The 13554-nt window shown below is 44.5% G+C and overlaps 1 protein-coding gene across 50 annotated transcripts in view; it reads left to right on the forward strand.

The window, feature by feature from the left end:
- The first annotated feature begins 9490 nt into the window (after nucleotides 1-9490).
- ANKRD26 (ankyrin repeat domain containing 26) overlaps nucleotides 9491-13554 on the forward strand; it is an 87912-nt gene continuing 83848 nt past the window's right edge. For all 50 annotated transcript variants that reach the window (XM_023632155.2, XM_023632158.2, XM_023632156.2 and 47 more), the window contains exon 1: nucleotides 9491-11621. In XM_023632155.2, coding sequence (XP_023487923.2) covers nucleotides 11347-11621 — 275 coding nt within the window. In that variant the 5' untranslated portion in view covers nucleotides 9491-11346. The remainder of the gene's footprint in view (nucleotides 11622-13554) is intronic.

Below are 13554 nucleotides of genomic sequence, written 5' to 3' on the forward strand. Positions count from 1 at the left end.
ACTTGTTTTTGGTTTCCTGAGAGATTTTCCTGCTTTGTACCAGGGGTTTCTGTAGAGGAAATTCTTGAGATGAATGTGAGTCAGAAGCAGGAGGTAAGACAAAAGTTATAAATTTAAAACGATAGGAAATTAGGTTAATGCTTAGATTTATCTATCTCCATAACATTTTCACTAGAGTTAAAATCAGGCTAAGTAATAGATCTTTTGATGGGAATTTTGCCCATTGAATAGTGTTGAGTTAAGAGCTGTAAATGGTAAGCATAGGCAATACCCAGTCATTAGTTCTACTCCCCCTACTAATAGTTAAAAGATTTCTGTTTGAGGAAAGTTTCTTCTCCTTCAAAGAGCAAGATCCAAGTTATAAAACAGACTGTAATCAAGCCACTAGGATATCATGGAACGTCTTCAAAAATTGTGGAATTAATACTTTTCCTTCTATTGGGGGTAGTTTGATTTAGTTTTCTTTGTCTGCCTATTGGCAATGGAATACCAGAAACAGAATTAGAGTGCCTGTGGGCTAGGATTTATCCTTCATCCTTCCCTTCTAGGCTTAGATAGTAGGCAGGTACTGGGCTGGAAGTCAGAAGGTTGGAAGACTAAAATAATTACATGGCTGGCCATGGGTCCTGTCTGGGGAATTGGGCAATACTTGAGTGTCAGAGGCCCAGGCAGGCATTTCATTTACTCACTTGACAATGATGTACTGAGTGGCTGCTATGTACCAGGTGCTCTTCCAGACAGTTGGGACACATCAGTGGAACACATAGAGATCCTTGTCTTTGTGGAGCATAGATTCTAGTGGTAGGAGAAGAGCAATAAACGACAAATGCAATAACTGAGTAAATGCGACAGTGGGGTGTTGGCAGCTGAGAAATGCTATGGGAAAAACTAAAGTGGAGCAATTGGCTTTAGGGGTACCATGGACTCGTGCGGGGTGTGGGTTTCATGTTTTATATGGGGTTGTCAGAGGAGCTCTCATTAGCAAAGTGATACCTGAATAAAAGACTAGAAGAACACGAGGATTTCTCTCTGCCATATGGGTATCAGGGGCAGGGCATTCCCGGAGGAGGGAATGGTTAACACAAAGGCCTCGAGGTAGAGAGAGTAAGGAGGTAAGCTGGCTGGAGCAGAGACAGAAAGGCAGAGAGTAGGAGAGATGATGTCAGAGAAGTAAAGCCAAGAGGGTGTAGCTCTCCTAGGCCACTGTAGGTTCCTTGGCTTTCGCTCTGAGTGAGATGGGAGCCATTGTGGGCTGTGGAACCCTTTCTATATTGAATTAAGACTTTCACACATCAGCTGAGAGAGGAACATTTCAGGTGATTACCATGCAGGTCAATAGCTCAGTTTCAGCAGCATTGCTATCTGTCCAGAATGCTTCTGTAATTACTTACTTCATTACACTTTGATTTCATTTTTTTTCATAAAAATTAGGTTCTGGCCCTAATGCAATCGAGACAAAGTTGGAAATCATATCTGTCGTTCTCAACCCTGGTAGTGAGTCAGAACACCCTGGAGGGCTTTAAGAGCCTACGAAAGCTGGTACTCCCCCCAGAAATTCTGGTTTAAGTGACCTGACAAAAAGCCTAGGAATCAATATTTTTTGAAAACACAGAAACCAAAGGAACAAACTTTCCAGGTGATTCTAATGAACTACCAGGATTGAACAATTCTATGTTAGATGTTTTGAAGGTAAAGCCCTTTAGCCCATTGAATTTAAACCAGAAGAACATGTGTTTATTTAGAATTAAAAAGAATCAAATTTCAAGAATAGCTATGAAATCTTCAAAACATATCATCCTCTGTTGCACATCTAGTCCTACCTAAGCATCTGCTTATCCGAGGACTCGACTAACACAAGTGGTGCCAGGAGTGGTCTAAGAAAACAGGTTTTGAGACTGCCTTACTCATAGCTGAAAACAAAGAACACCATTGTGAGTGGCGGATGGGGCATGAGGATTCCTTGGCACAAAGTGGTGGTGACACTGGAAAAGTTCCTGGTAAATGGACTTTGAAAGATATGGAGAGAACATGCTCTAAAGATGGTAGATCCACTCCTAAGTATATACTCAAGAGAAGTGAAAACATACATCCACACAAATGTTCCCAGCAGCATTGTTCACAGCAAAAAAATGGAAACAGCCTAAATGTCCACCAACTGAGAAATGGACAAACCAAACGTAGCATATCCATAAAGCAGAATATTATTTGGCCACCAAAAAGAATGAAGTACTGATAAATGCTGCAACATGGATATAGTGATTTGAAAGGTGTCTCTCCAAAAGATGCGTCCATGTCATCACCCCTGGGACCTGTGAATGTGACCTTATTTGGGAAAAAGAATCTTTGCAGGTGTCCATAAGGATCTTGAGATGAGATCATTCTGGATTATCTGGTTGGGCTCTAAATCCAGTGACGTGTGTTCTTATGAGAGACACAGAGGAGAGACACAGGGAAAGGAAAGCCAAATGAAGACAGGCAGGGTTGGAGTGATGCTGCCACAAGCCAGGGCATGCCAGAGGCCACCAGAAGCTGGAAGAGGCAAGAACGGATTCTCTCCTGAGCCTTTGGAGGAAGTATGGACTTGCAGACACCATGATTTCAGAATTTTGGCCTCCAGAACTGTGAGAATGAAATTTCTGTTCGTTAAGCCACCAAGTTTGTGGTATTTTTGGGAATTTGTTGCAGCAGCCCTAGAAAACTAATATAATGGATGAAACTTGAAAACATCACGTTAAGTGAAAGAAGCTAGTCACGAAAGACAATCATAGTGTATGATTCCATTTATATGAGTGTCCAGAGTAGGCAAATCTATTGAGACAGAAAGTAGGTTAGTGGTTGCCTAAGGGTTGCAAGGGAATGAGTAACTGCTAATGGGTATGGGGTTTCTTTTTGGGATGATGAAAATATCTTAAAATTGATTGTGGGTGCTGGCCCAGTGGCATAGCGGTTGGGTTCACATGTTCCACTTTGGCAGCCGAGGGTTTGTGAGTTTGGATCCTGGGTGCAGACCAACATACTGCCATGCTGTGGTGGCGCCCCATATACAAAATAAAGGAAGACTGGCACAGATGTTAGCTGAGGCCCAATCTTCCTTACCAAAAAACAAAACAAAATTGTTTGTGATGACAGTTGCACAATTCTCTGAACAATCTAAAACCAATGAATTGTACACTTTAAATGGGTGAATTGTATGTAGATTATATCTCAATAAAGCTCTTTTAAAAAGATATCTAGATACTGCAAGGTTGTATCTTCATCTTGCATTAGGATAATGAGAAACTCAGGGAGATTAACGAGTAGTAGAGGTTAATTGTGAGAGCATTAGGCCCTCTTTGGAAGTTCACGAGGAGGCCCTAATCTCCTTCAGTGGCAGAGCAGAAACTAAAGAGCAAGCCGAAGATCTGATACAGTTGCAGAGCTCCCGGGATGTTTAAATGCCTAGACAAGGCAAGTACACTATGTCAAGTTCAGGGCCACTGAGTAAATCTGGGATCTCAAATGGGATGGAGACATCAAGATGTATGCCCCTGGGGATGTTGGTTCTGCACATCCCACTAAATCCTCATGGATTTGGTTCTCTAGGCCCAGCCTTCCTTAGTAAGTACTAGTCCTTCCCCCACGCTGGAAGACCTTGCTGAGGCTTCTCCCTGACAAGGCAACAGGTGTCCGCTCAGGAGCTGCGCCCATCTGTTCTCTTGGCTGCCAGGCTAATAGTTTGGGATAAATCCCAACATAACCAGGCTGGGATGTGCTGGGCTTCATAAGGGAAGAAGAGATTATACACCAAAGGAGCTGTGAGAACTATGTAGTATGTACCGGCACAAGCCAGGGTGAGTACGCCTGGGAGTAGATTTTAAGAGGCTTGATCAAGTGGGATAGAATGCTAAGACTGGAAGAGAAAGAATTCATTGATGTGGGAGTATTTCTGGGGGACATAGTATTTAACACTCAAGCAAGAGCCCAAGGCGATGGAGGAAACTTTCTGTTAGCTTCTCTTTAGAACTCAGGAGAAAGCGATGGCCAATACTGAGTGCAGTGGAAACGCCTCAGCTGCATACAGTTGCAACAACTGTCCTACAACTCAATTTGATTCACTAATTACCCAAACTTAGCAGAGAGCCCACAGGTTAAGCCCACAGGACTGTCCCCACTTCAGACACCAGACACAACTCCCAGGTCCTCAGGCTACTCACACTTCTGCCCGATTGGCTACAAATTTGGGGGTTCCCATGACCCCCCTTGAGGTTTGATAATTTGCTAGAATGACTCAGGAAAGTGCTATACTTAAGATTCCTGGTTTGTTGTAGAGGATACAAAGAATGACCAGATGAAGAGATACATAGGGTAGCAAGGTCTGTGAAGGTCGGGGCAAGGTTTCCATGCCCTCTCCAAGCATGCCACCCTCTCAGCACATTGATGTGCTCACTGACCAGGAAGCTCTCTGAGCCTCATCTCAGAGTTTTTGTATGGGGTTTCATCACGCGAGCATGACTGAATAAATCACTGGCCATGTGACTGAACCCCATCTCCAGTCTCTCTCCCCTCCCTGGAGGTTGTGGGGGGCAAGGGATGTAGGGCCAAAAATTCCAACCTTCCAATCACCTGGTTGGTTCCTCTGGTTACTAGCCCCCTTCCTGAAGCTATCTAGGGCCTCCCCCTACAAGGCGTCAGTTCCTTGGCATAAACTCAGGTATGGTCAAATGGCTCCTCATGAAAACAATTAGACATTCCTGTCTCTCAGGAAATTCTAAGGGTTTTAGGAGCTCTGTGCCAGGCACGGGGGACAAAGACCCAACATATTTTTTATTATACCATACCCGGAGAGGTGAATAAAGAGGCCAAGGGATGTGTGTGTGCTGGAATGGATATTTTATGTGAGGCCAGAGGAGATAACAGAGGATTCTATTACATGGAAGGGCCCAGAGAACACATCAAGAGGAAGAGCAATGCACAGCAAGACTGGAGGTGCAGCCAAGGGGACTTAACCAACAGGAGTCATGGAGATGGTTAAAAGAGCATGGTGCCCCTGGAGGAAAAATCGACAGGTGAGTAACAAGGGTGCTGCTTAATATCTACAACCAGACAAAGGCAAGAATGGAGGAGCAGGAGCATGAGGGCAATTGCCCCACTAAAAACTCATGATCCTGTGACAATTTTCAGATTTAGACCCAACTGACTGAAGAGGTAGATGGGTCCCCAGGAGGAAGGACCCTGCAATACCATGGCAGAGATATCCTACATTATTTCCCCCAGTCTGTCTCCAAAGGGACTTAATGCCATTCACTTGGTTGACTCAACACTGGGGAGAGGGGAATTCCTAGATGTTTTAAGCACTATTAGACCTAGGGTCTCAGTTGACCTTGATATCTGGGGCCCCAAAATATCATGAGAGCTAGACTGTAAGAGTAAGGGCTTATGGGGGTCAGGTAAGAAATGTAAAGTCTAGCTCACAGGGTCTGTGCACTTACCAGTGGTCATTTCTCGAGTCTCGGAGTATAAGGTTGGAATTAACATACATACCAGTAGGAGTAACCCCCATATTAGGTACTTGGCCTGTAGGTACTTAGCTCATAAGCTATCATATTACAAAAGCCCAAGAGGAAACCTCTGAAACTGTTGCCAGCCCCTCAGTTAAAAGAGTAAACCAAAAACATTACTGCATCCCAGGAGAGATGGGGGCTAGTGCTACCACTCAAGGTGTAAAGGATGCAAGGGTGGTGAGCTCTACTATATTTCTGCTTGATTCACTAGTCTGGCCTTCTGAAACTGGATGGATCTTGCAGAATGTCTGTAGACTACTGTAAACTCAACCAAATAGTAGCCCCAATCATAGTTGCTATTCTGGACCTGGTATTCCTTCCAGAACAGAGCAATAAGGCCTCAGGTTCACGGTATGTGACCATTGATTTGGCAAATGCATTCTTTTCTATTCCAATTACAAAAGAGGATCAGAAACAGTTCACGTTTACAGTGTATGGACGAATCATTCATTTACCTTTGGCCCAGGGTTATATTAACTCTTTCACTGTGTCGTGTTACACTCTGAAAAGATTCGGACACCTGAACATCCCAAGAGCATCACACTGGTCTGTTTTATTGATGACATCATGCTGACTTGACAGGATGAGCAGTAAGTGGCTGTAGTCCTGGAGGCCTTGGTAAGACATGAATTGCCACTTCTGTGATGTTCTTAGCGATCCAGGGTCAGGGGCATGTCAGGATATTCCCTCAGAAGTTAAAGACAAATTGCCTCCTGATACCTTTCCACAAAGAAGGAAACAGATTTCTTGGCCTCTGGGTTCTGGAGGCAGCATATTAACATCAGCGATTCTCAACGCGTGGGGATGGAAGAGCAATTTTGCTCCCCCGGGGACATTTTGCAATGCCTGGAGACATTTTTATTGTCACAACTGAGGATGCTACTACTAACATCTAGTGGCAGACATGAGGAATGCTGCTAAATGTCTTACCATACACAGGACAGCTCCTGACCCCCAACAAAGAATTACCTGACCAATATGTCAACAGAACAAGGTTGAGAAACGCTGTCCCACACTTAGGAGTACTCCTTTTGTCTTTACACCTTGGTGACAGTAAAGTATGCAAGACTGAAGTGGGCCGAGAGCAGACGAGTTCTGCAGTCGGTCCAGACTGTGCTTCAAGCAGCCCTCCTGCTTTGGTCACAGGGTCTGGTAGACCCCATGGGGTTAGTGGCATCAGTGGTGGGGAAAAGTTGTAGCGTGGCTCTCAGGGCAAGCCCCAGCAGGGAAATCACAGCGTAGGCCCTTGGGGTTGTGATGGTGAGCCTCCATCCAGAGGTTGCCTGTAGAGGAGTCCTATGAGGACAGAAATGACTTGGCCTTGGTATCCCTTCTGTGCTGAGTCATTGGCTCGACACAGCACGGCAGACACAAGGCCTCAGTGGGAGCCTTGTGGTGGACAAAAAATGGAGCAGCTGGTGGCTACAGTTCAGCTGTGCTTCCACGTTATGTTCTCTTGATGACAGATCTGAACAGTGCACCTCTGCGGCTTCTGTATCCACGTGGGTCCAATCAGAAGACAGGTAGCACATGGTAATTTAAACAGTGGAAGTTTAATATAAAGGATTATTAAGCTATGATAGGAGAACAATTGTTAAGATGGAAAGAGAACTCTGAAGGGTGCCCTAGGGCTGAAGGGGAGTACCTACAAAAGGGCAAACTCGGGAGGGGGGTTCAAACCTTGTTGAAGGAGGTGTGGTTGAGCCCAACGGATGGCAGAGAAGTTTGACTCCTGTATGTCTGACTTCCTCAGACTGCCCACCTCAACTCATGTGTGTCCCAGTGGGTTGCTCGTGCCTTCTTGGAGACTGAGGAGTGGCCCTGGCCCAGGTTCTGGTGTGCCACTTTTTGCTGCTGCTTGTTCCTTCTGCACCAACACCCGAAGTGCTCTGCTCTAGCTGTGCTCTCCCAGAGCATGCAGGCCAACCCCAGCCAGGGGCCCTCCTGACATGGCCACCATGCCCCGGGGAGGCAGCTCCTGGCACCTCCTCCCTCTGTGCACCCAGCCCTCAGCCTTGACTCTGCTGTGTCCCGAAGGTGTCTGCTGCCTCCTTCTGGACATGGATACGCCAGCCCAGGCCTTGGGCTGCTCTGCTGCGAAGTGGGCTCCCTGCACTCCTGCAGGGCATTTCCTGCTTGCTCCGTGACTGGGAACCAGCTCTGGCCTGTTGGAGGCAACTCAGTGAACTGCACCCACACCTTCTTCACTGAGCTCTAATCCCAGCCTTGGGGAGCCACCAATTTAAGTTGCTCCTTCCTTGGCTATTGTCCCACTGGAGGGTATTCTCGCGATTTCTCTTTTCACCTCTATAGTTGATCTACTGTTAGAGTTAGTAATTCTTGATATTAAACTCTCGCTGTTCAAATTGCTGAGTGCTTTCTCTCCTGATTGGACCCTCACTGATACATTATCCCTTCTTTCTGGAATGTGCTTCTTTCCATCTCCTCCCCTCTCACTGGCTAACTCCTATTCATTCCTTCAGTTTCGGCTTTGGTATCACTTCTTCCTGTGCATCTTTCCCTGACTTGCCATCCTCCTCTACCTGATTCGACAGGCCCTCTGTGCTCACCTTAATGTGGCATAAATATAAAACCTGCCTCCCTCCCTGAACATGGAATGTCATGTCTGTTTTTCCTCGCTGACTCCCAGATGCCACAATAAGGCTTTCAGTAGATTTTCTATTTTAACTTTGTGGCCCCCTTGCTGCGGTTTTCCCAGGTCAGGGGTCTCCGGTAGACACTGGCAGATCAGCCTCAACACACGTGGGCCCTCATAGTCTCCTCATGGTTTGATTACAACGGAGTCTTAACTTTCCTCAGCAGACACAGTGGAATGCATGGGAAGACACATCCCAAACAGAAATGAACCAGCTGTGGAAAAGTGTTTGACGAGTTTCGTGGTAACTTAAAAGGAGAGAACATTTACGACAGCCTTGAACTGGGACTGGAGAACCTTAGCTAAGGGATTTGTTGAGGCATCCATATCTTAGTTGTTTTTCATCATACAACAAATATTACTCTCATACATTATTAACTTCATTAGCATAACCATTACATGAGGGAGCAGAAGAGCTGACCAGGGCATTACTGGGGCCTTAGATAGGCATGGACGTTCTAAGCAACAACTTTCTAGAAGGCTTGTGCTTTGGATCTGAAATTAGGTTCCACGGAAGTCTGGGAATGGGAAATCTTAGGTTTCAATTGCTTGTAGGAAACTCTTTGGGGATCCAGACAGCACTTGACCAAGGAGCACAGAAGCTCAGAGCTGGCCTAACGTGTCCTCCTTGAGTACCTCTGGTCCACACAAAAACACTAGAGTCAACCAAAGCGCTACAACCTACCTGGAGTCCTGGTGCGGTTCCTGCCTCCCCACAGCCTGGTAATGGCTTTGACCCTCATTCCTGGCTGCATCAGGGAATGTCAGAGTCTTCTCTCCAGATGTCACTACATCCTTTATCGTTCTTATAAGTCACCCTGGGGAATACTGAGGAGACAAACAGGAGATGAAAGATAATTTTCTAGCTGGGCGACTGTAGGGGGTAAATGCTTGGTGATCATAGTTGAAACATTCACACCCAAACCATTTGGCCCAGCCCAGCTGGAGAGGCCTGAAGAATGGTGTTGTTGTTGTTGTTGTTCATTGCTCTTCCCCTGATGAAGACGCCCATTCTGGAATCAACCACCTCCTCACAGCGCCCGCAGTGTTCGCCAGAGCTCTGCAGATGCATTCCAGCAACAATTGCTGCTGAAAGTCCAGACACTTGGCTTCTGAGGTGTTATTTCCAAATAATTTATCAAACCATTCAATCTACAAAGAACAAAATGGCGTTAGTGGCCTCTGAAGAATAAGTACTTAATGTCTATGGATTTGTCTTGCAGTAAAATATGGCTGCCAAACTTTGAAATTTTGCTGTTGCAACTTATGCAACAGTGATTTCTGTTACTTTTTATTTTGGTTAATTCTTGAAATCATTAACAAATGTGATAGGAACCTGGTGAGTTTGGGGTTAGCTGATTTTGTATTAGCTGTGTTTTGTGCCTGCTGCTCCTGTCTGCTTCACCCACAATACCAGGTATAGTCCAGCTGGAATTACTGGATCAAGTATTACATTAAAAGGAGTTTCCATATACACTCACCTATGTATACCAGTTTGTATGGAGTGTGGAGTCAACATATTTTGTCTTCCTAAGAAATGGTGGAATGGAAACACACTAGTTGCATACAGAGGAAGATGGAAACAAGAGGAAATGATTATTTAGATTTTAAGTCTGAAAGATCTTAAGGAATATGGGACAAGTGTAGAGTGCAGAGGCTTCATGACAATGAAGGTGATAAGATTACACAAGGTCAGTCTGATAAGAGTGGGAAGTAGATTTGAATAGATAAAGGAAAGGAACAGAGAAAATATTCAGAGAAAACAAAAAAGTTAGATGTCCCTGTTAGTAGCTACTTACTGAAAAATTTAGCTAATAGGATTTGAAGAAAAATAGCCATATTATAGTTTTTTTTTAAATTTTAGCAATCATCTATCTTACCCTTCAATAAAAATAGCCCATCTATGTGCATTTTACTTAACTTATTCACCTGCATCACATCATTCTTCAGTATTACATCTTTCTGGTACAATGCTTACCATCTGCTTTACACCAGTATCTGCCAGAAACTGTCAACTTTTTCTCCTGTTACAACATTATAGTTTTAAAAAGTCCTTCACTCTGGTTCTCAAATGAATACACAGATATCAAGGCAATAATCACTACAAACTATGTGTGTAGGCTTTACGTAAATGAAAAGAACTGCCAAAAGCTAATGAGAGACATAAAAAGAAGTTAAAATGATAGATTAGGGATGCAAGAAAAAGCAGACCATTCAATGGAACAGAATGGAAAACCCAGAAGAGAAAAAACATACCTGAGGATTTAATGTAAGGTAAAGCGGTATTTTAAACTAGGCGAGAAAAGATGGATTGGGACATTAGTCATTTTGTTAGAAAGCTCTTCAATATCACACCATGCTCCAGAATAAATCTCGGATTGATTAAAGATTTAATTGGGGGGAAATGAAGGCCAAAAAAACCCCAAAACAAAAGTAAAGAAGACGTAAAGGTAAGGGTGGGCCAAAGGGGAGGGTTGAGAGGCATATGGAAACGCGTTTCCTTTCATCCGGAGAATGTGCACTGGTTTCTCCCCTTCAGTCTGCACTTGACACACATGGCCACAATCTCTGAAACCGTGAAAGCAGCTTTCTGTTGTTGCATGTGCCAAACTCCATGGAACTGGCTGGGGCCCAGAGAGATGTGGAAGGGGAACAAACTGAGGGGTAAGGAGATTCAGAGAGAGTATTTTTATGGGAGTTTTCTGCCGGACGAGTCCTTCCGCATCCTGACTTTCCAAGCTACTCTAGCCCCAGTTGTAGGCAAAGATTGCTTTTCCACTGGGAACATCTAACTTTTGCAGACGTCCGGAAACACTGAGCCGACGCACACCGAAGACTGCAAGCGAAGGGCGCGGCCAACAAGCGATCGCCGAGATTTGAGCCGCCTGGGCCATGCACATGCGCTCTGGGCACCCTTGCCCCCCCCCCCCCCCCGCCCTGGGTCTCTGTGCGCACGCGCAGTGACGGCATCTTCGGAGGTGCACATGCGCGCTTGTGTTTAGCGGCAGTTGCTGGGCTACAGTTGGTCTACGCTGAGAGATTCTAAACCGCAGAGTTTGGTGGCTGGGATGTTGTGGCGGGACCCGGCCAGCTTATCTACAGTACTGGTGTTGGGCTCAGGATGCAGCGAAAAGCGGAGGGGGCGGCGAGATGGCTCTGAAGCCCGTAGGGTCCGCGATGAAGAAGATTTTTGGCTTTCGGAGTAAAAAGGGCGAGTCCCCCCGGGCCTCCTCCGGCCGGAGGAGGGACAGCGCGGGCTTCGGTCGTGAGAGTAGCGATGGAGTCAACTCACGGCCTGGGTACCACATCCGAGACGAAGATCTCGGAAAGATCCACAAAGCTGCCAGCGTGGGCAACGTAGCGAAAGTGCAGCAGATTCTGTTGCTTGGCAAAAGTGGCTTGAATGACAGAGACAAGCTGAACAGGTAATAGGGACTGGGAGGCGGTGGGCGGGGCCGGCCTGGAGGAGGCGCGCGGACCTGGGAGAAGCGCGCACCTTCCCGGGCGCAGCCTGGGGGAGCCCAGCCCGCCTGTCGCCGGGGGCGCTCGGCTTCTTCCCTCCCGAGGCCCCGCAGCACCTGGGCCTGGAAACCTTCCCGGGGTCTAGCGCCCAGGCCGACTTTATGAGCAGCGGGAACACACACTTGAGCCGGTTTCGGACCCACTCACAATTCCCCTTATAGAGCACTTCACTGACAATTGCAAAGTGATTTAACTAAAAGTCAATAATAATAGACAATTAAGTATATACAGCAATTTATTTTTAACGTACACATTTTTATACCAAAATGTTAAACCAGAATGTTATGTAACATGTGGGATCCAGTAATTCCTGTAATAGAGCAACTTCTAGGCTAAAAATTCTTCTGGTAAAGTCCAATGTTCATTTTATTTCAGTGTACACCTCTGTATATATGTTCTTTACTGAAGGACCTTAGAAGGAAACTTTGAAGTGGAAAGATGCCTGTGTTCCTGAGTAGGAGGACTCGTTTCCTCAAAATCTCTGCTCCTCTGATATTTATCAATTTTACATAGACGAAATAAAAATATCATGGTTTTATAAGTTTTGAGTTACACATGCTATCTTTTATTGTGGTGAAAGTAAGAAAATTTTGGTATAGTAGATGAGATTTACCCTTCTAGATATCCAAATATGCCACAAATTATTTAATAACAGCAGAAAAGAAAGATAAATAAATAGAACATGCCCAAAAACCCAAATACGTATTTGTAAGACTTTAGAATTTGATACTGGTGATGTTTCGTATTCGTACGAAAGGATGAGTTATTCACAAATGGTGGAGAAATACCTGCTAACTCTTTGGAGAAGATTAGCTAGATTTTTATCTCACAAAAATAAGTTCCAGATAGAACACAGATTAAAAATTTTAAATATACAAAGTGAGAAAAATACTAGAAGAAAACACAAATGCCTATTTATACATTTTTGTGTTGACAAAGACCTTCTGAGATTGACTTCAAAAGCAAGAGTTCTTAAGTTTGACTTAGCAGCATAAAGAATTAAAACCCTCTGTATATCAAAATAATACTATTAAAAGACAATGTACTTGCAAAATATTTACAGCATATTTATATCAGATAAAAAATATATCTTCATTAACAGAGAATTCTTTGAAATGAAGGGAAAAAACCTTTAATTTGAAATTAGGTAAAGTCCTTTTCTGCATATCTACAAGTGACCGGTGGGCATGAGGAAAAAATATTTAGTGTCCCTGGAAAGAAAAGGAATTTAAGTTAAAAGAAGAATGAAATATTGTTTTCCATCCACAAATTTGTCAGGATGAGTTTAAGTGAAACTTTAAATTGCTTTTGACTTTTTAATAGGCAATGTGATAATAAGTACCACATTTTAAAAATGTGTATTCCCTTTATCCATCAATTCTGTTTATACTGAGCTATCTTGAGGAAATTGAGGTATATAAGAAACAGTGTGTTAAGTTCACGCACTCTGCTTCGGCGGCCCAGGGTTCACAGGTTTGATCCTGGGCACAGACCTAGCATCTCTTGTCAAGCCATGCTGTGGCAGCATCCCACATAAAATAGAGGAAAGGCTGGCACAGATGTTAGCTCAGTGACAATCTTCCTCAAGCAAAAAGAGGAAGATTGGCAACATACGTTAGCTCAAGGCCAATCTTCCTCACACACACACAAAAAATTAAGTTCTCCAACTGTGTTTGTCCATTCTTCAATCCATTTATTCATCATACAATCATACATACCCTGAATACCTGTTATATAGTGGGCATATTCTCCGCTCTCAGGACCCTTTCATCCTTAAAAACTTAATGCTGCCCATTCTGAGCAAATAGAGAAATTTAAAATGGAAGTATTAGGACC

This window comes from Equus caballus, chromosome 29, assembly GCF_041296265.1.
Source record: "Equus caballus isolate H_3958 breed thoroughbred chromosome 29, TB-T2T, whole genome shotgun sequence".
NCBI classification, from domain to species: domain Eukaryota; kingdom Metazoa; phylum Chordata; class Mammalia; order Perissodactyla; family Equidae; genus Equus; species Equus caballus.